This window comes from Zosterops lateralis (assembly GCF_965231275.1).
Source record: "Zosterops lateralis genome assembly, chromosome: 6".
Classification (NCBI taxonomy): Eukaryota; Metazoa; Chordata; class Aves; order Passeriformes; family Zosteropidae; genus Zosterops; species Zosterops lateralis.
This window is the reverse complement of record NC_139761.1, coordinates 22,980,900-23,007,848: the sequence shown is the minus strand read 5'-3', so window position 1 is coordinate 23,007,848 and position 26,949 is coordinate 22,980,900. Positions and strand designations below refer to the sequence as shown.

The following is a 26,949-nucleotide window of genomic DNA, read 5'->3' as shown; positions in this document are numbered from 1 at the left end:
CTTGGAGATACTTAAAACCCCTCTGACATGGTCCTGGGGTTTGACAGGTGTCATCTCCCAGTGGCCCTGCTAGAGCAGGGGGTTTGACAAGATGACCTCCCGATGTCTCTAAAACCTCAGCCACTGCATGACTGTGATTTGGGGCACTGTCTTGTCCTCAGTCCCTCACCTGCTGTTTTACTGACACTCATGGAGTTGCATGCTACCACAGAAGGAAGAAACTGCTACCCCCACCAGGAACTCTGTGAAAAAAGGCTTTATTTCAGCAGGATGCCTCCAGTAAACCTGTACTTTATGCTCCCTTATTATTTAGCTACAGACAGATGAATTTCCTGACCCTTCCCTGAGCCAGGTCATCATTTCCCTTTCCAGCAGCTTTGGTTTTGCCTATCCAAAGCACTACTTAAGTTCTGAGGCCATTATTGTCTGCAGGAATGGCACATTCATGGTACTACCAGCAGCATTTATCCAATGCTGTACATTTGAGTCTAGTACCCTTAAGCTTTGGGATATGTCTCTGCCTCCAGCCCCCTGCCTTCCTGATCCTCACAAGTTGCACCTTGGAGCAGACTAACCATGAGGCATTGGAGTGAGGGGGCAGGTTTAAAGGAGATAATGTTGGTTAGTGGGGCCTGCTTGACCCCACTGACAGAGATGCTGGCAGAAGGACTGCCCTTTGTCTGCAGTGTTATTTTTCCCAACAAAAAGCAAGAAACTCCTAGGATAACTCTTTAGAACAGACATGATCAAATAGGTCTATAGGGATGTAAAGGGGTAACTTAAACAATTTGTTTATTTAAAAAATAATCAAGTAAATTTGGTGTTGAGGTTGTAAAATATACAAACTTGGAGAAATAAACATACAAAAAGAAGCAGGAAATCTGGGTGGCCACACTCATGATGTGGGGAACCACTGTCAAACTGCCCCTGTTTCAGAGCTCCCCATTGTGTCCTGATGTTACTTCTTTACTCCTGTAGGTGCATTGCCTGTGGATCACCCCATGTGCTTGTGTGATGCTGGAGCTGTGATTCTTCTCTCAAGAGTCATTTACTGCACTCTACACTCTGCACAGTACCAGCTGACATCTTACAGCACACCCAAAATTATCTTGGCCTTTTCCCAGTCTCCTTCTCCCTGAGGGTTTTGTGTGGGTATGTTGTTCCTCAGCAGTGCCCTCCCAGTGCCCTCATGCTATGCCTCTGTGAGGACTCTCTCCTCTTCACAGCCTTTTCCTCTCCACTGCCACCTCTGTCAAGATTAGAGAGCCCTTAACATAAAACATTTCACCATGCTCCATCAGGTAGAAAAGTGGTCACTAAGTCTTGGCCACAGGGTAAAGAAACCTCCTTGAGTTTACAACCCTTACAGCTATGGCGTTGTAGATGTCAAGGCCCAGCTCTTCCCCGGCTTGTGTTAAACCCACAGGGACTGATGGATCCCAGATAACATTCTCCTCTTTCACTAAGGGCAGCGTGCAGACCAGAGATGCTTGGCGCGGTTTTGCCAGCAGGAACACTATGTGAGAGAACATGGGTGGGTTTTTAACATGGAGCTGTCGTCCCAGGTGATGGGCTTATGGAGGCTCTTTGGAGTGCCAAGCAGTGCTGGCTGTGCACCCTGCTGTCCTCCAGCATCACAGAGAACACTGCTGGGGAGCACACACCTGCTTGGCTACAGCACACATCTGCATGGGGGGGTCTTGTCCAACAGCACAGGGGAGGTGGAGGAGAATGTTATTTTTCCTGGATACAATAAACATAGTTTTTGCATGTCCCAGACAGGAACAACTGTCCCCATGGAGTGCTTGAAATGCTGGAATTCACTAGCTGTTTTCTTTGGACTCTGGTATGCTGTATCTGGACAGCAACTGAGTCATGCTTTTGGACTCAGCACATCCGCTAGTCTGCTATGCCAAGGAAACTTTGCCCACTACTAGGACCTCTTCCTGTTTTATAAACAGCACGGCTGTTTGCCCTTGTTTGTGACCCTCTGGAAGAGAGAATGAAGGTGGCTCAGCCAGGGTCATGGGGAGAGCTGGGGCAGGGCAACTTCTCAGGCTCCAACCTAATGGCTTTATCTCTGTCCCTCCTTTCTGGCAATCCTCACCAGTTCTGAGCAGCAGAATAAAATACACAGCATAAAATCCCAGCACACGAGGCAAGTGATAGGCCTCACCTAAGGAGCTGTCTTACAGAGAACACATGGCGCTCAGGGAGAATACCCCAAATAACATATGCTGTATAGAGTGCCCATGAGGTGCTTAGCACATGGTGGCTGCACACAGGACCCAGGGCTGCTTCACAGAGACTCAGCTGTGAAGCAGTTCCTGGGAGCAGCCAGCAGCTTTGAATCCTTCTGGGATATCACTGTCCAGTTTGGAAATGATTTTGTAAATGGGTTTTTTCCAGGAGGGGTCGGCATCCTTGCCTGCTCTGACGGCACTGAAGAACTCCTGCAGTGTCAGGCTGGCCACCTCCAGGAACCGCCCTGGCACCTGCAGCAAGACAGGCATCAGCCAGTGACAGAACCATGGTTCCTCCTCACCCCTGCAAACACCACCACCCTCTTCCCCCAGATCCCACTCCTCACCTCGAAGTCATTCCCCTTGTTATAGTGCATGTTGAGGGCACGGAAGAGCTCTGAGTCCCGGGAGACCTGGAGAGTGCAAGCATCCACAACACCTTCCAACAGGGCCTGCCGGGCAAACTTCTCCACCTGGATGTAGTAAAACTCACGGAAGTTGCTGAACCACTTGATGAGCTGGGAGGTGATGCAGCGGCTGAACTGGTGGGGGGCGGGCCAGAGGATGGTGTCAGGCCAGCTTTGATCCTCCCAACCCACAAGCCCCCACACACCCAGCCATGCACTGCTGGAGTGGCCCAAACCCAGCCCTGCCCCAAGGCTGCAAAAGCACTAGCTTGGACATTGGGGTGTCTGAAGTGTTCTCCACACTGAGATTCGGATCCCAGCTGCCCTGCAGTGGGAAGGCACATTCATGGTGTGCTTTAATCTGAATACCTCAATTGCACAGAGTGAAGAGCTGACAGCCCAGGTCTGCCACAGCCCTGTTCACCTACTCCTGGGCCAGGCATGCTGAAACAGGTGCTGTGCCCCATCTCCTGCCAGCAAGGCAGGGGCACACAAGAGCAGCCCTTTCCTCATGGTTCCCCATGGAGCCCTGCCCAGTGTCAGCTCTGGCTGCTGCTTTTTTACCTGCACATCAAGGAAGTAGGTCTTCAGCAGAGTGGAGCTGGGGTAGCGGGTGAAGAAAAACATCAGCTTGGCCTTCTTCAGGTGCCCGGGGGTCAGTGCCTCCTGCATCTGCCTTGGGGTCAAGGAAATCCTACACGTAGCAAACCCCGAGCTCATCATGTCCCTGAGCACCACCCCTGCCCCTGATACACACATGCCCAGTGCATGATAGCCACTCATGGCCTGTCATGGTGCAGAGGGTGTTCATCCTTGGCTGGACAGCCACTGTTTTTTCCCTTGAGAATCCCTGAGGATTCCCTAATGCTTCCCACAGGACTTCACAGTCTTGTGAGAACCAGAATTTCCATGAGACATCTGTTCCTGGTTTAGGATGACAGGACCCCCAGTATGGCCCAAGAGCAGGCTTGGTAGCTCCTGGCTTATACTCACAGCTATGCTACAGCATCTGGCCAACCCTGAGGAGTGGCAGTGCTTTCCATGGCTTAGGACTCTTTTCCTGCCCACCCCTTTTTAGCCCCCTATGGAGCAGCAGGGACCTTGGCCTTGCAGAGACTGGCAGGGGCAGTGCCAAGCTGTGGCTCCAGAGGACAAGGGGAGCACATTCCCCAGGTACCTCTAGCTGCCCCCAAAGGATATATGTGTAGAGGCAAAGGGCGCTCCATCATTTGCAGCTGGCCGCTCACTGTGGCCATCCCTGCCAGCTGGCAGTAGTGCCAGGCTCTCCATGTTGGCAGGGCTCAGGGGCAGGGGATGGTGCTGCTGCTGTCTCACAATCGATGACCTCAGTTTAACAGTTCCCCAGTGCAAGTTGAGGGGCTCTGGACAGCCCCTCTCCATAGCAGATGGGCTCTCATGAGAGTCGCTGCCCCAGAGGCTGTGCTGCCTATAGCCCAACAGCTGGCTCAGCAGCTGGCTATGCTGGACAGGGGTGGTTGAACCCAGTGAATAACCCATGCTGGGTACCCGAGAGGATTTTCTGACCCCCTTTGAACTGAAGGAGCCAGCATAAGAGCCCGGGCTCTTCCCTGAAGCTCCCGGCAGGACCTCAGCCTGGGGTGAGCCCAGGGAGCCTGGTACATTCATGGGAGATGGCTTAGCAAGTGGCTTTCTGCATTTCCCAGCAGCAGAATACTCTCTCCTGGGATCTGGCCCCAGCATCAGAAGGCTGTGGCGCTGCTTCTGGATATGGCTGTCTGCCTTTGGCCAGACAGTCTTCAGGACGGAGTCCACTACCTGGGATGTCACCACAGCCAGCTCGTGCTTCAGTGCCTGTGAGAGTACCCTCACTGCTGAGGGCAGGCCACCCATGTCACCTCTGCCCTCAGCCTCCTCCAGCCCACACACCTCCAGGACACTCCCTCTGAGAGGCACTTTGCATGGGTTGCTGGTGGCTGTGGCACTGTCCTTGTTCAGTCTGTCTTCAGGCTTTCCAGGCAGTGGCTGCACTTTCTCAGAATTTTCCTGGGTTTGGACAGCATCCTCAGAGTCACAGACTTGGTAGAACTTCTCCTGAAGCCACCTCAACTGCTGCTCTAAAAAGCAGAGCTGCTCCTTCAGCTGCTGGCAGCCCTTGGCATGGGAACTGCCTCCTGTGGGAGCTACTCGTCCAGCTGCCCCCACGCCCTGCTGGGGCACCCTTGGCTTCCTCTTGCTCTCCTGGGGCATCTCACCGCCCCTTTCCCTTTCATGCCTGAAAGCTGCCTCCGGGCTTGTGTCAAATGCCTGAGAGGTTGGTGGGAGGCTCATGCCCTGGATGATGCTCTCCACCCTGGCCCGCTTGGCTCGTACATGCTGGTCGCAGAGCTGCTCCCATGGGTGCTGGTTGGAGGGCTGGTCCCTGTCGCCAGCACAGGGCACAGGAGCTGGGGCACGGGTCCTGGGAGAAGCCAGGGCTTGCACTTCTTCTCCAGGACATGCACCACATTTATAGTCATGAGGCAGGGCCACAGCCTGAGAGGAAGCAAAAAGCATGGTGGGATCCATGTTCCTGCCAACCTCTGTGTGGCCGAGGAGCTGTGGTATCAGGGCTGCGTTGGGGGAAGGCAAGAGAGAGTCAGTCTGGAGGCAGGGCTCCAATTTCAGCCCCTGCCCATGCCCTGAAATGACACAGTCTCCGTCCTGCTCAAAGCCAGTCCTGCTGTCCATCATATCTTCTTCCTGCCTGGACAGACACACAGGCTTCCCAGATGTTTGATGTTTCATCCTGCTAGTGGTGTGGAACTGGAGAAAGAGCAAGAAACAGGACCTCATACAGCAGTTTTCCAAGCATGGGGCCAGAGATTTTTTTCCTCACAGATTTCCATGGCATCCCTGCTCCCCTGCAAAAACTATTTCACCAGGGAATGACCCAGGCAGAAACCTCCAGGCACTGCAAAACCTGTGAGCAGACTGTCAGATGTCACAGGACAGCAGCAACGCCCTGGGCACTGCCACATCTCCCACCTACCAGCCCGGCATTCATCGTGCCCAGAGTACACTTTGCCTGCTTTGGGCCCGGCAGTGCCTGGCAGCACAAACTTCCCACATCACCAGCTGCATCTGCACCAGAGGCATTTGGAGAAACTGCCCTCGGGGCTTGTGGACTCAGGTATGACAGCAGGGAGCACCAGGCCGAGCCCTCTGCCACGTACACCTGAGCAAAGGAGTGGGCTCTGGTGCTCCTGGGTGTTGGCAGAGCACAGAACAGCAGCTGCATCCCTGGTGAAGGCATTCAGGACACACAGCCGGCTTCTGCCGGCCCCAGGGCACAGGGATGGGTGGCAGCCCTTGTGGGCTGGGCCAGCACAAACAGGCTGGTGGAGGGAGGGCACAGAGAGGGTAAAAGTGCAATGTGACCTGCTGTGATCAGGATACACGGAGATGTTCAGGATAACACAACATGGGGTTCCTAAGTGCTTGGCAAAACACTGGATAAAAGAAATGAGAATGGGGATTATCAGGGAAGAGAAAAAATACTGAGCCAGCAGCCCCAGGCTTAAAACTGTCATGCTGGCTCCAAGCAGGGATCCACCCTCTCCACTCATTCCCCGCTTACACAGCTTTGCAAAAGGTGTAAAACACTGTATCCTGGGCAATTACACGTTAACCGTCCCTGTAGGATGTTTCTTCCTAATCCACATTAATTAGCAGTAGCTTTGCATCACTAAATTAGGACAGCTCGTCTTTTCCAAACTCCTTTAAATTCTGAGATTCTTTTGCTATTCCCAGAAATGCCTGATCATTTTTAACACCATAGGTCTCCTGTCCCTGTAACTGCTCCATGCCAAGTCCTCCAGACAGTGTAGAAAATGGGTTTCTTCTCAGTGGTTTTTAGAAGGTTGCCTTTCTTCAAACACCCCTGAATTCCAGGCAGGTGTCTGGGAGAGTTCTACCTTTTGCAGAGACATAGTCTTGACAAACCAAGTATTTTCTGGGGTTTCTGACACCACATGTTGATCTGTGTTGTCTTCCCACCTGTCCTGACCATTAGAGTTTCATTTTCCTGAGAGTCTGCTGTAGGGTCTTTCAAACTGCTCAGTTTATCCACAACCAGCACAAGGCCGGGTGCCAGCAGCTCTCAGCATCACCTCCCCTTGTGTTACAGGCTTCACCTTTGCCTGCAGCTGCCTCTCAGCCTGCCCTCTGCACCCATCACAGTCACACAGCAAACACCTTGCAGTCATAGATTCCATCCACCCTTAATCCTTCCCTCAATGGTGTGGCCCTGTAACCTCACTTGTTTTTCTACAGAAACACCTTCTTCTGACACCTGCCCACAATTTCTCTCATCTGCTGTGCTCAACAGCAAGGTCAGGAGCTTACCTGTCCCCTGTGCTGAGGCTTCCCAGCCCCCTGGAACCTCAGTGATACACCCCTTTTAAGCAGATCAACTCAGGGCTGGCAAGGTGACCTCCACTTGCTTAAGATTTCCAGCACCACCATTTTTCTTCTGGAGATTTGGAGGGAGAGAGCAGAGCAGAGCCTCCCCTCCCAGGCCTTGGTGCCCCCCTCAGCATCCCCGGACCGCAGGACCAGGAGCTGCTGCCCGAAGCAAACTCCTCCTGCTGATGCAGCTCTTTCCCCACCAAGTTTACAGATGTGTGCTCTGGTTCCTGCTCTTACTGGCGGCTTTCACTAGTGCCACCCTCCACAGCACTAAAAAGCAGCCGGGACTCCTCTTACCTGAAGAAAAAGACAGGAACGAAATGAAGATTCTCAGAAGAGGAGGGCAGTGCGCCTTCTCCAAAGCCGAAGGCACCCCTCATGGGCTGCCGGGGTGCTCCTGGGTGGGACAGCAGCACACGGAGCAGCGTGCCCTCCCTGCAGACGGCAATTCCCCCCGAGCCGTCCCCAGCCGGCGCATCCCCCTGTGCTGGGGGCGGAGGGCATCCCTCCCGCCGGCGGCTCCCGGGAGCGGTACCCGGGAACGCGTCCTCCCGCTGCGCTCGGGCCTTTAAAGAGGGAGTGGGGAGGCCGGAGGCAGCCAACCAGCTGGGAACGACTTCTGAATATGCAGATAGACATCCAGGAGGTCAGGTCCAGCACCAGCGTCCAGCCGCCTTCCCTGCTGTCCCCCACACTCACAGCCCCTGGAGCCAGGCAGGCAAGGGCTGCCAGGTGCCGAGGTGCTGGCTGCCCAGGGGGGCAGAGGCCCAGAAGAGCAATTTTCCCCTGGAATTTGGATGGAAACGCCGTTCCGGACTTATGATGGTGAACTGTTGCTGAGATGATGCAAATACACCAGGCTGACAAGCAGTGCCACAGGCAAGGAAGGAGCTGGCCCAGATCCCACCAGCCACCCATCTTCCATGGAAAGTGGACAGGCATTTCCAACATCCTACATGATGGGGCATGGAAGCATTTTGGCTCTTCAGCAATAGGACATGGCCAAGAAATGCGACAACACAGGAAAAGCAGCAACACAGAGTTCCTTGCCTGTCTCAGGGTGCTTTAGAGACACCACCAGCAGAGCTGGCATCACCCCCAGCTGAGCACATCCTGACCCGGCCCCATGATACACCTACCTGCCCCAGCAGCACCTGTGGTTGTCAGACACTTCCCATGCAGGAGCTGTGAGTGGGTGGGCAAAGTCTGGCCTTGTGTGCCACTCCTGGGACTTTGGTTCCACGTGCTTACTGAGCATGGCAATGCTTAGAGTATTCATTGGGTAGGCAGGAGAACTGTGGCTAAAAGCAGTTGACATCAGGTGGTCAATATTGTTCAAGGATATCAGCCTTCGAAAGGCAGATCACAGAGAAATCCCTGGCAGAGAGCCTTTCTGGCTCAGTTACCTTTTATTAGAGCAATCAGCTCATCCTCAAAGCCTCAGAGACTATCCCCTGTTGATTTTTATTCAACATGTTTCCTTTGAAAATGATCTCATATTTTGAAGCTTGCAGTTTACCGTTCATGTATTATTAAGCAGTGGCTAAATTAAGTACATGTGCATAACCCAGACTTGGCTCTTTGAGAGATGACTGGCTGCCAGACTATCCCAAGCTGATTCTCACAACCTGTAAATAGATTCCTTGGGTTTTCTTTCTTCCACCTGTGGTTCCTTGCCTGGAAGCAAGGAGAAAACAGAAGCTAGCTGAGGAATTCTCAAATGTTTTCAACATGCAGAGCACACCTGAGGGCTGACTTATGGACTCATTTTCCTGTTTGCCATGGGGAGGTGACCTCATTGCCCGTTTCCAGCCATGGAAGCCAGCTCCCACTGGGAGATGCTTGCGGCAATATCATCCCACACGAGCTCAGCCCCACGGTTTGCCAAGGCGAGCAGGAAAACCACGGGTACAGCTGCCTGCAGCAACCCAGAGCTGCTTCAAAGAGGAGCGTCACGAAACGGCATTCTTCGTAATGCATAGGGTTATTTATTTTATATACATATATTACATACATATATAAATATACATGTTTTACATATACATATACTATTATTTACATATACTATACATATACTACTACATATAATAACGTCCATATATACATATGCATGTGTTTATATAAACACATGTAATACACGGAAATTTTATATGTATGTGATCTATAAATAATAATATTTAATATAACATATATTACATTGAACGTATTAATACATAAATTATTACATAGATGGTAATAAAAAAAAATAGGACTGTTACGAGGAAGACCCGGGACCCGGCCGGGCCCTGCCCCTGTCCCACGGCCCCACCCCCGGTCGCGGTGGTCCCGCCCCGGCTGCTCCCCCCGCCCTGGGGCGGTTGGTCCGGCCCCGCGCGCTTCCGCTCCGCGCCGGGCCTGCTTCCGGTGTCCGCCCTGCGGCCCCTCCCGCCGCCGCCGCCGCCGCCGCGATGGTGCCGCTGTGGCGGTCCCGCTGCCTCGGCCGCGCGCTGGGCCGCTCGCTGCGCGCCCTCCGACAGGTACGACCCGCGGGCACCGGCCGCGGGGAGCGGGCGGCGAGGGAGGGCGGCGGCCGGGCGGGCGAGGTCGGCGGCGCCAAGGGCACCGGGACGCGTCCCCTGCTGCCCGGCGCTCGGCACCGCCGCCCCGGAGACACGGCGGGGCCGGGCACAGGGAGGGGCGGGGGGCTGTCCCCCAGCAGGGGCCGCGGGGAGCGCGGCGTTGCCCCTTCCCAGCGGCTGCCGCTGCCCCGCTGCCGCCCGGCCCGGCCCGGCCTGGTCCTGCCCGGCGGGAAGGGCGGCGGCCCCGGGCAGAGCTGACCGGCGGGAAGGGCTCCCGAACGCCGCCTCTCTCGGGCTCCGCCGGCCCCGCCTGGCAGGGGCTGTGGCATTGGGGCCTCGCTGTTGGCAGCCACCGGCCTGCGCTGACAGAGAAGCCCCGGGCGGGGTGCGCCCGGTGCGGGAGCGGCAAAAAACCGATACGCGGTTTGGTGTGTGAGTTCTGTGTTCGGTTTTCAGGACAGTCACTGAACCGCTGCGAACGGCGGTGAGCTCTGCTGGCTGCAGAGCTGGCAGAGCTCGATAGCTGCTTAACCCTGAGGCTGCCCTTGGCCAGCTGCGTCCTGCCATTCAGTGACTGCTGCGCACGGCTTCCGTGTAAACAGCAAACATGCACAGGTTCATGTGCACACGCATATATGTGCGTTCCTACAGCATGAAAAAGGTCACTTCTCTTCAGTGACCAGCTGGAGCCTAAGAGCATGAGCCTTGATTTTAGACATCCTGTAAATGTAGGCGAGTTGAACACCGATTGTAACATAATGACACGTTTGTGTTTATAAATATGTGTGTATAGATGTAAAACAGCATTAAGAACAACTTCGTATAGGTACAGTTTGTTATACGTATGTGTAGAGACAAATTGATTATAAAGCCATTTAAACAAGCTTGTTAAAGTGGCATTTTAGCAATATTTACACTTTGTCAGCTCTCAGTGATGCTGTGTAATTATAAAGAACAGAGAGAGGCCAGATGGAGTATTCAAACCTTTCAGAAAACTAGTCTGAAAATCGGGAGGTTTTAGGCTGAATGCTGGTTAACCTGTTAGATGTACTGGAAAAGTTGTAGTAGTGGTTTGATTTCCAATTGAGCAGCAATACAGGAAGTAAATTTTTATTATGATAATTATTATTTATGATTATGATACAGGCTTTTTTAGAGATAGAAAGAAATGCCAGAACTTCGCAAACCTTTGATGGCAGAAGTGAAAACAGTAGACGTACAAAATTCAGAAGTGGAGGATTGAATGGGAGAAGAGTGGAGTCGGTGAGGGTGAGGAAGGGTTTACTGGATTTTGACCGTCTGTAAAAGAAGAAAAAGTCCTGAACTCATATCAAGTAGAAACCATGAATGTGCATCAATAGCCTTTAGCACGTAAGAGTCGGGGCAGGGGCGGGCAGGTGTTGAAGGATACATGAAAATGTCCAGAGAAGAGCTAGTCTGGAAAAGATTGGTTTGATCAGGAGCTGCGTAAAATGCTTTGAGAATCAAATCCTTCTGTTTATCTGGGCAGGAGTTTGTAAAGAACTTCTTCCCTGTTTGATCCTCCCCTGGTGCTGGAGAAGTTCTGAGCCTGTTGTCTTCACCACTCAGCATTGTTATCTCCATCTCTTGGCATCTTAGCCCTCCCATGCTGTATAGAATTGTTTTGATACCCGTGAAAGCCATGCAGCGGGGTTTTCACCTGTAGCAGTGGTTTGTGCTCATCATTGCTGAAGCAGCAGCTGCTTTCCTCTCAAGAAGCCATGGCTGAAGAACCAATTGCTGCTTTGCCTGTTGTTGGAGCTGTACAGCACTGGCCTTCTGGTTTGTCCCCATTGAAATGCACTGTCAAGTTCGTCAGATTCCTTACCTGAGCTGGTCCCTCACTGTTGGTATACAGGCCGTTGCTTTAGCCAATGCGATTCCATAATTTATTTCAGTGTGTAGTGACCTTCTGGAAGGTGATGGCTTACTGAAAGGTGTGGCTTGGGACCGTGCATGCCAGGGTCACTTTGGCATAATAACAGTTATAAAAACAATTCTGAGAACTCATGTGAAATGAGAGGGAAATATTAATCACTTGGTACGTGAGTCACTGGCTAATTAGACCAAGATTTCTTTCCCCAAGTGAAGGCTGTCTTTTTAAAGTGACCCAAAGTGCTAATGCCAGGTAGCGAAACTGAAATATTTCCATTCTCACTGAAAAAGCTGCAATAGAAGGCAGAGGGGAGCAGATTTAGCCAAGTGATCCAGGAACAAATGCAATCAAAATGATTCCTTCAGGGGAAAAAAAGGGAACAGGAAGCAGCCGTGTCCTGTGTCTCCTGAAGCTGCATGTTCATCTCTGAGGTACTGTAGTTAAAAGATAGACACACAGCAGTTTTGCAGAATGTAACCCAGAGAAATCACCGTGTCTTTTATTAGTGGCTTCCTCCTCACATTAAGCACTTTACCTAATTTCTTAACCTAAAAGACAAAGGGTAAAGTAACACCAAATTTTTCCTTAATTTTGCTGCAGTTGTAGAACACAGACTTGACACCACTGATGGAAGAGAACTGCAGATGTGTTTTCTTACAGCAGTTTATTTTAGGATAGGCCTTCTAAGCTTTCTTTTTGTTTTAACTCGACAGTATACTGGTCCTGAGCAAATAAAACTGTCTGATTTTGCTTCAGTCTGAGGCTGTTCCTTTCTTAACAATTTATTGTCTGGCATGCTAGGAATGCCTTTAACCACTTTTTTTATAAAACACCTAGGGAAACATTAATGGATAGAGGGGAATTCAGGTTGCTTGGTACTCAATTTGTGATTGACTCCATGCTATCTGGGACACTGCAGAAAGTGGGGAAAATGTGATCAGTACAAAGCGCTGAGGATTGTATTGCTCTAGACAGCTGACCCAGTGGAGTTAAGTTGAAGTTAGTCTTACTGACCCTGGCTTAGAGCTGGCTCTGCACAAACCAGATCTAAATTAGCAGGGGCCAGTGCTGCACCAAGATTAGGCATTGTAGCATTCAAGATGACTCTACAAAGTCTGCCCAGTGCTTCCTGCTTTCCCTTATCCAGCCAGCCTTGGGGCAGGGGCTCCAGCAGCCCCTGGCAGAAGCCGGTTTTGCCGGACTCTTGGTTCAGGATCGTTGATCCCTGCAGTGAACTGGCTGTGGCAGGGTGGCTGCATGGCGTTGTGCTGGAGCTTAGCAGCAAGTCAGACTGGCTGCCTGCATCCTTGGCACAGCTGATCATAACCTTGTTGAATTGCCCATTGATCATTGAGTTCACTCTGTGTTAATATCCAACAAGGCAAATTCATTTATAAGCTTGGATAATTAAAGCACCAAGGGCTTGATTCCAGGCCTGTTAGTAGTTTTGATACAAAGTATTCATTGAATAGATTTTTGTATGCTGCAGCTGTCCTGTAAATGGTGCGCCAAGTTTAAGTATATTATTGATCCTTGGTGTGTGTTGTCTTGCCACACAGCTCCTAAAATTATTTTGATATTTACATCAGTTATATCCCATCCATCCAGCTTGCTTTGCTGAAGCTGAAGTCAGGGCTTATGTGCAAACTTCACTTCAGATGCTGAAGGTGTGAAGGAAATCCAACTTCTGCCTTAGCTGCTGGATAAGAGTGCTTTGAGCTCTTGAGCTGCTGTTGTTCTAAGCCAGTCAAGTGCATTTCAGTTGTGTTTATGGTGCTATTTTCATATTGCTTTTAAAGAGCTCTTAGCTTTTCCAATTCTGCAGGTTTGATGTGACACAAATATGTAATGACAGTAGGGGAAGTAGCTGGAATATTTTGAAATGTCTTCTGCTTTTGAGCGCTGTTATGCTGAGCTGGGAGTGCAGTCAATGATTACACAGGTATGAAGTGAAACATCAAAGAATGTGGAATGCCTGGCTAACTGACAGCAGTAGAAATTTTGCCACTGAGAGGAATTCTGGCCTTCTGGAGTTCAAAGGCTTCATAGCTTTAGGAAAAAAAAATTAAAACCCTAGATATGCATTCATGACTGTAGGAGTAAACATCATGGGATGTTTTTTCATCATATCCAGTAGCTACCCTTCTCATTCATAACAAATTTTATTGGAAACTGTTCATTGTTAAAGAGGAAAGTGTGCATGAGAAGGCCAGAACTTCCGGATCCAGAACTGGAAAACAAAAGCGTCAAATTTAACATCACTGCATCATAAAGCACCCTGGGAGGAGGGAGACAAAGGATAGAGAAGGGCATAGGTGCTCTTCTGTTCTAGCACACTGTGGGAAAGTGGCATGCCTGCAGACTGGAGCATGGGAATGGTGGGTCCTGTGTCTGATTTAGATCTCAGGGAAAAAACCTAAGTCCTTTTAGGATGGGTTTGTCTTCTTGCAATACTGATGCATCCTCTTCTCTCTGACAGGGGAACTGTACTCTGGCCAGATGCCCTCTGTCTGGTGAGTCTCACACTTTTATTTCATTTCAGGTTACCTGGAAAAGAACAGAGCTGATGATGGAAGTTGGTAATAGGTCTGATTGGGGTTTATTTCTGTCAGTCCTGTAGTGAAGAAGTAGTGGAATGAGCTAAGTTTCCATGGGAGTGCCTCCTTTGCCTGAGGTACATGCTGCCTGATCCATTTGGCTCTGGTGAAGATTTCACAGCAGCACAGTGTATTTCAAGCATTGCAGTGCTTGAAGCACATGCTGTTGCAGAGCCTTAGCTCTCTAATAAACTCCTTTGAAAGTGATGGGTGAATATTAAGTGACATGTCAAATCTAGTGTGCCTGTGAACTCCACTTCAGTGCGTATGCTGGTTTTCCTTAGAGCTCTTTCTTTTTCTTTTCTTTACTGTGCTGTGTTTATATAGCATTGCTTCACTCACTCCTGATTCCACTTTGAAAAGCCATTTATCTTAAAAACTGCTTATCTTTTTTGGTCTCTAGAGTTCCAGTATCAACTGTCTAGTAGGGGATGGTGTAGAAATTGTGTTGCTTTTAAAAAAAAATAAGTGGGGAAATGGTTCTTCCCTCTGGCATTGTGTAATTGAGATAATTATGTTCTCCAGTTACTACGCTGACTCTCTTTAAGATCAGTCTGGAAAACTGCCCAGTGCCCTATAAGAGACAAAGGACACGAGTTCAGCTCATAATAAAAATTGCAGAGTCAGGGCATATGAACAGTGTGGGAAGGGGACAGTGAGGTATGTGAAACTGGGAAGCTGTGCGAGTATTTCTCTGTTGTGAGTTTTGGAAAATAATTTCTCTGGACAGGGAGTGGGCAGAGAAGAGGGATGATGGTAGCTCGTTACTGTGCCCTACACTCTTTTTTCAGTCCTTTTTTTCTCCTTAGCTGTCTCTATGACTGTGAGGCTTCCTGGGGGTGCCTCTTACTGGGCTGATACCTTGCTCCTATCCTTTATATGGGTAGGGATAACTCAGCAGTCCTGGAGGTGGTTCCTCATAGCTCTTTCCTGGTTTTGCTCTGAGTGGGGTATCTGCTGCTTTGTCTTTTTCAACGTTATCCATATTAGCTTTGTTGTCAAGCTATAATTGTTTTCCCCATCCCTATAAATCTAGATGAAGACAAGACCACTGTTTTTGGCAGATCCGATGGCACTGAGGTGTCTCTGCATGGATATATTCTCCATTTGGTCCCAAACTTCTTTTAGGGTGGGCAGCTGTGTCCTCTGCCTTCTTTTAGGGATACTTAAGGGCTGGACAGCTGGAAAATGTTGCTGTGGGTAACACCTTTCTCATTCACAGGTGTGTCTGGGAGCCAAGGACTGGCTTACACAAACAGCAGGAAGCTTGTGTAAGTATCCACAGGAAAAGTGTTATGTGGGGAGATTGGGGCTGCTCTAGTCATGATAAAGATTTAGGATCTGAGAAACAGAATATGGTTGGCTGTCATGAAATCCTTGTGCACATTGTAGGAACATGGAGCTAGCCCTAACAAAATGTAGGTTTTGCAGGTTGGGAACTGAAAACAGGCTTTGTCTGCAACCAAATACTGAGACAGGGAAGGGACAGGAATGAGGAAACCAGCGATAAATGGATTTCTACTCTTTGATTATCTGACTAGAGGTGTTGTTTGCTCTATGATGGACTCCTGGTAGATTTTCTGTCAGGAGAAGTGGAGTCATTCACAGAGTTGTTGTTCATATGTCAGGGTTTACATTACTGAGGTGGTCTTATAAAAATATGTTTGGGGAAATAACCATTAGAGTACATGCATAAAAGCCTGAAATACCGGTCTGTTTGTACAACGTAGCCTGTGCTAGAGGAATGCTAAAGGACGTTTGTTTTGTTTTTCCAAATGTGATGTCAGTAGATATAAAAATCATCCTTTGGAATGACTGGGATTGCCAGCTCCCTGTGAAGAAATATGGTGGAGGGAAATAGCTGGTTTTTGGATGCGTTGCCATAGGCAATTTATGGTGCTTTTCTTTTTTTTTGGGAGCAATCTAACAACTTCTGCAGCGATGACAGTCCTAATCTGGAGGTAAAAAAATTGTTGCTGCATTAGTCTAGGGCATTGCATGGGCTGGCCAGGTCACCCTTTAATCAGTATTTAAACCACAAGGGTTCTGTTGGGTTGTCTGTCTAAATTAAAATTCCATACAAGAAAAATTCTCTCTGAGTTTCTGAGAGCGCTGATGATAGTAGGATGTAATGTTTCCTTTCTTGCTGGATTGTTGCATCTTGAACGATAAGTAGCTGTCCTTTGGAACAAATGCATCAGAACAGCTGAGCAGCCTTTCACATCAGTTCAGCAAATGTAAATTCTGTACCTGAGCATGGTGCTGGCAGCCTGCAGAGGAATGTTCTTCTGTGTTCATACTTTTCTCTCGTCCTGCAGAGTAAATAGCTCCAGTGTCTTCACTGTCCGCTACTTCAGAACCACTGCGGTACATAGTAAGTAAAAAGTCAGGAATAAGTGTGATGCTTTTTTTGTGACCTCCTGCTGTCCTGCCAACAGCTACCTTCCATCCTTGGTCAAGGCCCACTGCTGTCCTCCCTGCATGGATGACTCAGGGTTTATTACCCCAGGGCCTTAAAAATTTTGTCTAGCATTCCTGTCACAATGTGGCTTTCAGTCAAATGTGAATTTCTCTGGTGTTTAAATGTTGATCAGTGCTGAAGCAAGTTGATGCCTGATGGCCTACCCCCTTTAGCAGAGTTGTGATCACAAGAATGAAGCAATGCCATAAATTTTCAGCTCTGAATGCAGTCAAGTCTGTCTCTCTCACAGGGGATGACGTGGTTACGGTGAACACACCAGCCTTTGCAGAGTCAGTCACAGAAGGAGATGTCAGGTGGGAGAAAGGTAAGCAATTGCCTCTTTCCTGAAATTCTTATTGCTGTTACTGCTGTGTTGGATACCTTTGGGATGCATTACAGTTCACTGGCTGACATCCTGCTCTGTGCCTTTCAGTCTGTGACAAATGAGGTATTTAATTGCAGCTCTCCTAAGAGGTAAGGATTGCAGTTACTGCCTTATCACCTCTCCGACAAAGATAGTGTTGGATGAAGGGAGATGTCTAAGCTAGAATCAGATTCTTAACTGTGTAGTAGATTGCTTGAGCTAGTCTTTTCCTTAGAAGTTGTGGAGAACTGGGATGAAAAAGTTATGGGTCAGTGTGGGAAACTGCTGTGGGTAAAGAGGGGAGGCTGGAGCACACCTCCCTCCTCACAGTGGTCTTCATATCTGTCATTCAGCTGTTGGAGACACAGTGGCGGAAGATGAAGTGGTGTGTGAGATTGAAACAGACAAGGTAGGAGTTTCTGGATCAAAATTTTTTTCTAGTTCTGTAGCAGGTGCCCTGTTTGACTTTTCTCCTGCTAAGAGCTCCTAGAGCCTGCAGGGTCCTGACTGTGTCTCCTGCTCTCTTCATGGAGAAAAACTTTTTTCATCTATTATGAAAACTTGCTGTCCCTTAAGTGAGAATTATTGATAACCCTTACTCATCCATTTGACTAATCATCACTGGTGTTGATGTTTATTGGAGCTGTAATTCTACCCCTCCTTTGAGTGCTTTGAGTTTTAAAACCTGTTTGTGTTTAAACTAAGGAGAAATCTGCAAGCCGCAGGTTGTCTTTAGATTGTTTTAAATTTAGGCTTTAAGCTTATCCACCCCTGAAAGGACTGTTAAGCCTTGAAGTTCTTGCCGAATTCTCTGCCAAGTTCTGTTTTCAGCTTTGCTGTCAGGAAGATGCTGGCAGTGGGTCAGTTCTTGACTGTACCCTGGAGATCAGGCTATATGTTACACTGCCAGCATCTCCTAAAGCTTCTAACTATTGGCACAAAATCCTGCTGAAGGGTGTGAAAAACTGGTGCAAATAGTGTGAGACATGGCTGCTGTCTGTGCCAAATTACAATGTGGATCTTGGGCACTTGTTCTCCAACCAATGTTTGGGAGAATTTCACTGATTTTTCTTTTTTTTCAGACATCAGTGCAAGTTCCAGCCCCAGCTGCTGGTGTGATTGAAGCCCTTCTGGTACCTGATGGTGGCAAAGTGGAAGGGGGAACACCTCTATTCAAACTCAGGAAAACTGGAGGTAAGTCAGGCATGTATAACTTGCACAGACCTTTGTGTTTCCAGCAGTTTTTTTTCTGAAAATGAAAGCAAAACATTTAGAGGGATCCTGAGAGACATTAAATAATTCCTCCATCTGCCTCTGTAACTGGAAGAAAATACTCCTATTCTGTTGTCCATTAGAGAAGCCTCATTTTAGTCCTTCTGAGGGGGATCTTCCCTTTTCTTCCCTCTGGAGGAGACTGAGCTCTTAGCTATAACTAGTTGAGAATTCCCCTAATTCCCTTCTGTGCCCTCTTCTCTGTAGCATCCAGCCTCCTCCAGTAAGGAGGTCAAGGGTGTTGATGAGTAAAACACTTTCACAATGGTTTTCTCTTGTGGTGACTTCTGTCAGTTCAGTAGTGCTGAGAACATAAAGGCACTCTGTCTGAGGGTTTACTTTTGTTAGGTTGGTTTGACTCACAGATCTCTGCCACTGGAAGCTAGTGCCCTTGCCATGGTTCTTCCTTGTCTTTCAGCTGCTCCTGCCAAGGCTAAACCAGCAGCAGCCCCTCCTCCTCCTGCAGCCCCTGAACCTGTAGCTGCACCTGCTCCTCCCCCTGCTGCAGCACCAATCCCCACTACAATGCCACCAGTGCCACCTGTGTCAACTCAGCCCATTGACAGCAAACCAGGTGAGGCTACAGCCATTTGTTCTGTTCTCAAGTTCTCCTTTGGGGGAAAGTGTGTAAGGTTAAAGTCAGCAAACTGAGGCATTCATGGTGAAGGCCTCGCACAGTATTGCCCTGCATGCTCCAGACTGGATTGCTCAGCTATGCCTGGAACTTTCCCAGCCTAATTCAGGGCTGCTTCCATACTGTGTTGCTTAAGCAAGGAGCTGAAATGTGTTTTCTACCTCAGGGCATTTTCCACCTGGCTTCTGTTTTTGACTGATGTTTTTTTTTACCCTCAGTGTCTGCTGTGAAGCCGGCTGCACCCCCAGCAGCAGCCCCTCCTGGGGAGGCAGTGCCCACCAAAGGTGCCAGATCAGAGCATAGGGTAAGCTGTGGGAACAGGGGCCTTGTCCACACTTGTGTTGCTAGGTGGTAATCTCTGGCATAAGCCTTTAGCTCTCTGGATGTATATATCTACCTGTACAACCCAGCTCAGTAGAGCTGTGACAAGTAGGAAAATTCTTTGCATGAGGGAACCACTTATGAGTGATGTGGAAGAAGAGCCTGGACCAATCTGGCATGGATCTTTTCTAGGCAAAAGTCTTGTCTTGAACTCTACTGACTCAGGACAGAAGGACTCAGTGTGATCTGTTTGGTTTGTCCACAACCCGTCAGCCAAGGGTTGAGGCTGCTAAAACTGCCTTGTGCATTCTTAAGAGAGCATGGTTGAGCAACCTGTTTTCTTAGCAGTCCTGCTCTTCTCACATTAGCCACATGAAAAGCTATGCATGCTTGGAGGTCTTGAGGAATGCAGAGGTCAGAAGTAGCTGTGATGCATTTCAGCACTGCTTTTCAAGTAAACTGTGTTGGGCTGAGCAGTGAAATAAGCTCTTCAGCCCATTGTGCTCCTGACCTAGAGTGAAAACCTTGGCCCTAAGCATCTAGTCAATCAGATGGCAAGAGAAGGGCCTTTTGGGTTTATTGTTCGTTTTGCCCTTGGATGAGCTTGAGGCGGCTTCTGCTTATATGTTTTTAATTTGCAGGTGAAAATGAATAGGATGCGTCAGCGTATTGCTCAGCGGCTGAAAGAGGCTCAGAATACTTGTGCCATGCTGACCACTTTCAATGAGATCGATATGAGGTGAGGAGCAAACCTTTTTCCCTTTACGAGTAGAAACAGATGAAGGCAGTCATCTTTAAATAGCAGTCAAAACCTTGCAGGTTTTCCTTGAGGAGGTTGGCAGCATGTCTTTCGGGACCTCTTTCTTAGGTGTGTACCACAGTCTGCACAACTTCTTCAGGACCATGTTGGTGTTGTGGTATGAGAGGGTACAGAGCTTCGTAATGGCCTGTCGTTCCTTGGGAACCCTCTGCTACTTGTAACAGGGGTAGTCTCTGGTTCCTCTTCTGTGGGGTTTTTGGTGGAAGACTGGTAAATGTTGAGCAGAAGACCAGAAGAGACTAGTATCACTTGCACATAATGGCTGTTAGAAGACAGCAAGATGTAGCATCTGTTTTCTGCCACTCCACCAGGTTACTGCTTTTGGAGGTATTTAACTTCCAGTGAGTTAGTTCTCCAGGGCTCATCAGCCTTTCAGACGAGCATTGCTTAGGCCTAAGGCCTTTGCTGTCAGATGGTACAGCTTTCCAGAGACAGACCAGCACCCTTCCCCATTCTCTCAAGCAGGTGGGGGGCTCCTGACTCAAGTGCTTGTGTGGACTGAGCACACTAATGTCTTTGGAGGGTGTGCAGCTTATGTTACAGTGCATTAAGGGGAAATTGTGCTCAAATCAAATTGCCTTGTGAAATCCTATGCTACTCCTTAAGACAAAACATGTAAATATTTGGGTCTCAGAACAATAAGGCTGGCAAAATAGTCTTTATTGGAGGGAAGTGTTGCAGCTTTATCTCCTCTCAGAGGCTCATTGAGGTGTCGCTTTACGCCAGCCTGAGGCTCTCATTGCATCTGGTAATGTGGTTTGGATTGATTACTGTGAAGTTGACTCGTGAAGACCTGTGCTGGGGCCTCCTCCTTCCCACGGGGGTCAGTGTCTGAAAGGAGGAGGCCTTAATTAGCCGGTTCCATAGCAAGCTGCATCCTCATTGCTGCAGTCGTTGTGTCTTGGGAGGCACTAATGTCTTTGGGCAGTAATCCTAACCCTAAACAAGGTTAGCTGCAGGAAAACAAACACTCTAAACCATGGAAAATCCTGCTCCTTGGTGAAACTGACTCTTCAAAGACTCAAGGTCTCTGAAGGGGGAAGGGATGAACCATGTGATTCCACCGCATCTGGTATTAGCCTGGAATAGGCAGAGCTTGTAAACACAGCTTGGTTGATATTTTGTAAATGGCCTCAATTTTGATTAATAGAAACAGTGGGAAAACATGATTTGCCTGGTCAAGAGCTGTGGGTGGACTGGCACCCACTACCATAGCACCTGGGAGAATTAATTTCATGTTCACTCAGCTCCCAAAGCCAGAGAGTTGGGTACAAAAGTGATGTTGTGCTCTCTGGTGCTGAATTTGCAGAGTGATTTAGGTCTTTTCTTTTGATCACTTTGGTTTCATTTCTAGCCTGTTTATTGCTTTTGGCATTTCTTGTTTTTTCATCCTTCTGTGTCAGCCCAGCCACACCTGCATTTGCTGTCTGTGGTGCCACACTGGTATGAGCAGTGGTGTCTCCAGGGGATAGGTGGCAACATCAGGCCTAAGCAGGAAATATACCATGCCCCATCTTGCTTCTGTGCCTGGCAGTGTGGGCCTTGCAGGTTTACCCTGTCTGTGGAGTTCATGGTCCAGGACTAGTTTCCGTTTATTCCTAGAGCCATGTTCAGTACCTATGATACGTGAAGGATTTTGCAGCAGACTGGAGGTTTCCCACTTGGTGCAGATTTGCATCCTTGGGCCTGGCACTGAAATCTCTCAGAGTGAGGGAATGGTGTTCGCTTGGACTCCCAGTTTACCAGTGTTGTCGTGTGTTTCGCAGCAACATCCGAGAGATGAGAACTCTACACAAGGATACCTTTCTGAAAAAGCACAACCTGAAGCTAGGTTTCATGTCAGCTTTTGTGAAAGCTGCAGCCTTTGCTCTGCAGGACCAGCCTGTTGTGAATGCAGGTGAGTGTTGACCCTTTCTGGGGATTTGGATGTATAGGCAACACAGCAGAATGGGGGAAAGCAAATAGCCAAGTCCATGGCAGGAGTAGTAGCTTGGAGAAGCAAGTAAAATACACAGGGAAAGGGGACAGTCCTGCATGCTGCAGCTGATTTGCTGAAGCCACTTATTAGGTAGAGGACAGCTTGCCAAGAGGGACTCAGTTAGGAAGGGGTGACAAGAATGGGACTGGGGCCATGCATATGCAGTCTGCAGAGGGGAGAGCCTGCTCGTTGGGGTACAGGTGGCTGCTGTAGGCACAGTGCAGTTCCTGGAGGTATCAGAGGTGCTTGCTGAAACACAGAAGAACAGAATAACCAAGGGGAGAATAGCTGAAGAGGACTGAGCTGTGTGGGCTATTGTCTTTCTGTCTATCCTGGTGCTTCTCCCACAAGTACAGCAAGGGCTCATTCTTCTCTGGAGTTACGTTTAAGCTAGACATGAGCAAGTTGTTATGCTTTTGTAGCTTGTCAAACCCTTGATCTCAGGTTCTGCATATGTAACACATTTTTTTCTCTTTCTAGTGATTGATGACACGACCAAAGAGATTGTGTACAGGGACTATGTGGACATCAGTGTCGCTGTAGCAACTCCCCGAGTAGGTACCTTGGATGCTTTGTCCATGCTTCCCATAGCCTTTCATATGGGATGATCACATACTTTGAGCCACTTCAGCTTTGTGCTGTGCTGCAGCAGAAACTGCTGAGATAGGTTTTGAGAGAAGATGGAGGACCAAGAATATTCTGCCACTATATTCATCTTAATAAGAGATCTGGTAACAGGGTCAATATAAATCTCAGTTGTTAATGACTAGGGGCCAGGTTAGGGAAGCCCTTTCTTGTTATGAATCCATGACATAGGCAGTAAAAGTTTTGAACATCCTGTCCTCTAGCTAACTTTGCTGTGCTGTTCCACAGAGATGCTTCTGTACAGGGAGAGTATGGGATGGAGTTACAGATGTTGAATTAGTGAATTACCTTCTTGATTAGAAGGTTCTGCTATGAGGCAAAAGTTCTCTCAAAGAACTTGTCTTCTCACTGTCTTCTCCCAAAGTCATGGGGAGGCCCAGCATAAAGAGATGAGAGAAAGAGGTGCCAGCCGAAATCTCCCAGTGCCTCCTCTGGGAATTTATCAATGCAAAGCTGGCTCCAGACAGGCCTAGTTGATTTTTATAAGATAGGCGAACAAAGGCAAAGATGATGGCTCAATTTAAGGTGTCAGCCCTTGATGTGTGTCATGCCAGGTTTCCTGTCAGGCTGCCAGGGTGTGAGGCAGTTCTGCCAACCAGCTGCTGTGGGCTGAGGTGGAGGCAGGAACTCTCTTGGGACCATGTCCAGGTTCCTGCCCCATGACAGCTCTCTGTGTGTCACTGCACTGAATTTGCTATTCGTGGACTTTGCTTCTCCTCAGGGTCTGGTGGTCCCTGTGGTTAGGAATGTAGAAAACATGAACTTTGCTGACATAGAACGTGCTATCTACGAGCTGGGAGAGAAGGTAAGGGAAGTTTTCTGAGGAGGGTTGGGAGGAATGGAAAGAATTGGAAGTGCTGGATCGGCATGTATTGATCTGGTCTCTCTGTGTCATCATCTCTGATCTCTAACACACTTGAATTGTGCTGTGGGGAGTGATCCACTTATATGTCTGGCTATGACTCTGCCTTCTAGGACAGCTCTGCTTGTTGCCCTTCCAGAAGACTGCAATCTATGCATTAGTGACATGGCATATCTTCACCTTTGTCTTTAGTGGCCGAGGCTAAACTGCTCTGGGGTAGAAGTCCCTGTGTCTGTCTCCTGCAAAAGCAGGAGTTGGAAGTAAAGGTGAAAGAATTCTTCCCCAAAGCCACTAGATGTTCACTCTAAGGACAGGATGCATTTTTGAGCAATTTGTGCTGGTTTTCAGCTGGACAAATCAATAATCAAAGCTCTTGCAATTATTATTTATTCCTGGAGAGAGTGGATGTCCAAATCCTTGTTCTTTGTTCTCTGTGATCTGTGTGGCTTTCTAAGACCTTACTTTTACTTCTAGGCACGGAAGAATGAACTGGCCATTGAAGACATGGATGGCGGCACTTTCACAATCAGCAATGGTGGGGTTTTTGGGTCACTCTTTGGAACACCTATCATTAACCCACCCCAGTCTGCCATCTTAGGCATGCATGCCATCTTTGACAGGCCTGTGGCTGTGGGAGGCAAGGTAGGTGGATCTGCATAGGGGGTTTTAGTGAGCAAACAACAGGGCTCAGCAGACTGAGGACTTTTTTCTAAGGGATTGGTGTCACTTCTGAAATGCATTAGTATGAAGGAGGAGCAGAGACTAATGGGTGTAGGGCACTTTTGCTGGCCCTAGTACTTGTCTGAGCTGTGCAGGGGACTTTGTCCTATCTGTGAGTGGGCAAACTGGTTATATTCTGCTTAGGTGTGGGAAGGAGGAGGTTGTAGCCTTTGTGATAGGGAACAGTTCCAGGAAGGGACCTGATCTTGTATGTGGCATGGGTGGGTGGGTAGGTAATTTTGCCAGGTAGGACACATCCAGGAGGGCCTGAACCCAGGATTCGGGATGGTAAAAAGCCACGTCTTCCCTAAATTTGTCGGAGGGGCCCATGCAGGCATGAGCAGAGAGCTCACTAATGCCCGTGTCACTCCTCAGATCGAGGTGCGGCCTATGATGTACGTGGCACTGACCTACGATCACCGGCTCATCGACGGCAGAGAGGCCGTGACCTTCCTGCGCAAGATTAAGGCAGCGGTGGAGGATCCCCGCGTGCTGCTGCTCGACCTCTAGGGCAGCCACACCCCCACACAACCCACCCAGGACAGGGCCGCAGCACCAGCAGGGACAATGCAGGGCATTCAGGAACTGGCAGGGGTCATTCCAGTCATTCTCCCTCCGCTGTGATTGGAGCTATCCCAGAGGGAATTATGGGGATAGCTCCTACCTCCTTTCCTATTTTGTTTAATGAAGGTTTAGTATCTCACAAGAACTGCCGTGCAGTGGCCATCCACTCAATGGCACTGCCTTTCCGGAGCCATCTGTGTGGCATCCTCTCCCTCACAGCACCAAACTCTCACCTCTAGCTTGTCCTATACCACTGGAAACTGCTTGCTGCTGCTGTGCTAGGGTACCCTTCCCTGCCCCTCCGTGGCAGGTTCAGCTTTATTGCCTAGCACTAAGGTTCCTGGGAGGGAGAGGAGAGGCTACTGTCCTGTCCCTGTTTTGCTTGAAAACATTTCACACTCATCTGCCTTGCAAGGATGGTCTGACCCCGAGGCCACTTGCAGGAAAAGTTTTGGTCAGAGCAGGGCTTGAGGTAGGTGTCATGCTTCTGGCAGTGCCCTAGTTACACTCCCTCCACAGACAGTAACACGGGGTGGCAGCTCCCCTACTTTCCCTTGGAGATTGTCTTTCCCCAGCCCAGTCACTGTGGCATGAATGTTCTTGTCGGGGTGGGCAGAGCCCGTGACCTCTGTGGAGGCAGCACTGTTCCTGGGGACAACCCTTCCACCATTACACGCCTGACAGAGGTGAGAACTGGCCCCCAGCGACTCTCCTTGACTCACAGCTCACTGGTGGTGGATCTGACTGCTGGCTTCCTGCGTGTGGGGGCCTGGCCTGCTCCCAGCACACACACAGCTGGGGGGGCCAGGCCCTTCACTGTCATGTATATCCCAGCCCACGGGTGCTGGTTTTGGGGGGAGGGGGGCAGTCCTTAATCTGATAGCGCACACATGAATTGAGGGGTGAGGGGGTTGCTAGTGCCTGCAGAGTCTATTACTCTTACCCCCTACACAGAACTTGTAACAAAAATATTTAACACAGCGGATTTTAAATGAAATAAAACCGTGCAACGACTGCAAGGTGGAGTGTGTTTGAGGGGGTGAGGACTCTGGTATCAGCAGCATCCTGAGCATAGTGTGCGAGTCCTGTTATCTGGTGGTGAAAGAAGAGAGGCAATGGGAACTGAGCCCATCACTGGTGGAACTAAATTGAGTCTCTGCCTGTGAACACTGCTGTTCTCAAACTCTCTGCCAAAGAATTGGCTCTTCCCAGCAACAAGGAGGTTTTAAGGGCTGGAAATCATCCTTTTCTAGCAACAGAACTGTTACAGTGAGGAATTCCCAGTGTTAGCTAAAGGGCATGATAGACCTAGGACAGGCTCATAAAGTTTTTCAGAAGTTGGGTTTTTACTACTGCAACAGGGGAGAGTTGTAGTTCATGCAAGCATGGAAAAGGCTGTTGCAGGAGAAAGGAAGCAAGTAAAAGAACAGCAGAAGCTGGCTGTGGTGCTGGGTGTTTCCCCAAGAAGTCATCCTCATTGGGACTATACAAAATCATTCCAGGATCATGGCAGGGTTTTCCCAGCTCTGACGTCCACTTCAGAGACGGTTTACTCTTCCCAGCTACAGGTGAAGAGGGCAGCCCCTTGTAACAGAAAACAATTGCACTCACAGCTGCCATGTGGATGAAAGGGAGAGCAGTTCCTAGTACTGGTGCCTACATTTTCCTGGCAGCTAGGGACAAAAAGAATGCAGAGTAAGTTTTTTTGCCTGGCCCTGGCTAAGGTAGGTTAGGAGAAGAGGAAAAAACCCTTCCTTGTTCTGGGAAGGGTAGAGTCTAATTCTTGCACAAATAAATTGGGTGAAAGAGAGGGTTTTGAATTAAAAATGCTGCTTGCACTCAGCCTGAGTTCAGGATTCAGAGGATCCACCTTGCCTTTGTACATGAGTCTAGGGGAAGCCTTTATTCTGTCTGGAGCTGCAGTAAATGAGGCCCTTGAAACCAGTTGGGAAGGGAATATACAGTAAAGCTCTTAAAATAATGCAGCCTAGCAAACTGCTTTATCTAATCTGCCCTGTCAAGGTTTGCTGTAGGAGAGTGCTTGAAGCTTCCTTTTGACTCTGTTGGGTGACATTCATGGCACCGAGTTGCAGGATGCTGTGCTGTGGCTTTGGACGCAGAGTCCTTCCTCCTGAACCTCCCCTTAATCACGGGACTGGGAGGGTGGTGGGCAGGGGT

The 26,949-nt window shown here is 49.2% G+C and overlaps 3 protein-coding genes across 4 annotated transcripts; 1 reads left to right on the top strand and 2 right to left on the bottom strand.

Annotated features, from left to right (window-relative positions):
* Nucleotides 1–256: 256 nt before the first annotated feature.
* Nucleotides 257–7,599, bottom strand: LOC310910491 (prospero homeobox protein 2-like). The gene is made up of 4 exons (XM_083863255.1): nucleotides 7,376–7,599; nucleotides 3,215–3,326; nucleotides 2,591–2,785; nucleotides 257–2,495 (listed from the first exon to the last, which is right to left on the bottom strand). The coding sequence occupies exons 1-4, from the start codon at nucleotides 7,456–7,458 to the stop codon at nucleotides 2,310–2,312; spliced, it is 576 nt and encodes a 191-aa protein (XP_083719381.1). The 5' UTR covers nucleotides 7,459–7,599; the 3' UTR covers nucleotides 257–2,309.
* On the bottom strand, nucleotides 3,325–5,432 carry LOC310910490 (prospero homeobox protein 2-like). The gene has a single exon (XM_083863254.1). It carries the CDS (start codon nucleotides 5,414–5,416, stop codon nucleotides 3,830–3,832), a length of 1,587 nt encoding a protein of 528 aa, XP_083719380.1. The 5' UTR covers nucleotides 5,417–5,432; the 3' UTR covers nucleotides 3,325–3,829.
* A 1,899-nt stretch (nucleotides 7,600–9,498) lies between the features above and the next one.
* Nucleotides 9,499–25,790, top strand: DLST (dihydrolipoamide S-succinyltransferase). 2 transcript variants are annotated; one of them, XM_083863032.1, is made up of 15 exons: nucleotides 9,499–9,594; nucleotides 14,013–14,046; nucleotides 15,353–15,401; nucleotides 16,449–16,504; nucleotides 16,842–16,916; nucleotides 17,309–17,364; nucleotides 18,038–18,149; nucleotides 18,646–18,801; nucleotides 19,080–19,165; nucleotides 19,824–19,921; nucleotides 21,769–21,899; nucleotides 22,461–22,534; nucleotides 23,347–23,430; nucleotides 23,962–24,129; nucleotides 24,583–25,790. In XM_083863032.1, the coding sequence occupies exons 1-15, from the start codon at nucleotides 9,526–9,528 to the stop codon at nucleotides 24,715–24,717; spliced, it is 1,383 nt and encodes a 460-aa protein (XP_083719158.1). In that variant the 5' UTR covers nucleotides 9,499–9,525; the 3' UTR covers nucleotides 24,718–25,790. The 2 variants fall into 2 exon arrangements, with proteins under 2 accessions (XP_083719158.1, XP_083719159.1); XM_083863033.1 differs by lacking the exon at nucleotides 9,499–9,594 and adding an exon at nucleotides 13,837–13,911.
* Nucleotides 25,791–26,949: the final 1,159 nt, after the last annotated feature.

Coding starts and splice junctions, on each gene's coding strand:
- LOC310910491 (XM_083863255.1), bottom strand. CDS start 7,458: ATGAGGGGTGCCTTCGGCTTTGGAGAAGGCGCACTGCCCTCCTCTTCT. Junction 2,786..3,214: donor CCTACTTCCTTGATGTGCAG/GTAAAAAAGCAG, acceptor GCCCCCCACCAG/TTCAGCCGCTGCATCACCTC. Junction 2,496..2,590: donor ACAAGGGGAATGACTTCGAG/GTGAGGAGTGGG, acceptor GTCTTGCTGCAG/GTGCCAGGGCGGTTCCTGGA.
- DLST (XM_083863032.1), top strand. CDS start 9,526: ATGGTGCCGCTGTGGCGGTCCCGCTGCCTCGGCCGCGCGCTGGGCCGC. Junction 16,505..16,841: donor CAGAACCACTGCGGTACATA/GTAAGTAAAAAG, acceptor TCTCTCTCACAG/GGGATGACGTGGTTACGGTG. Junction 19,166..19,823: donor GTGCCAGATCAGAGCATAGG/GTAAGCTGTGGG, acceptor TTTAATTTGCAG/GTGAAAATGAATAGGATGCG.
- LOC310910490 (XM_083863254.1), bottom strand. CDS start 5,416: ATGAAACATCAAACATCTGGGAAGCCTGTGTGTCTGTCCAGGCAGGAA.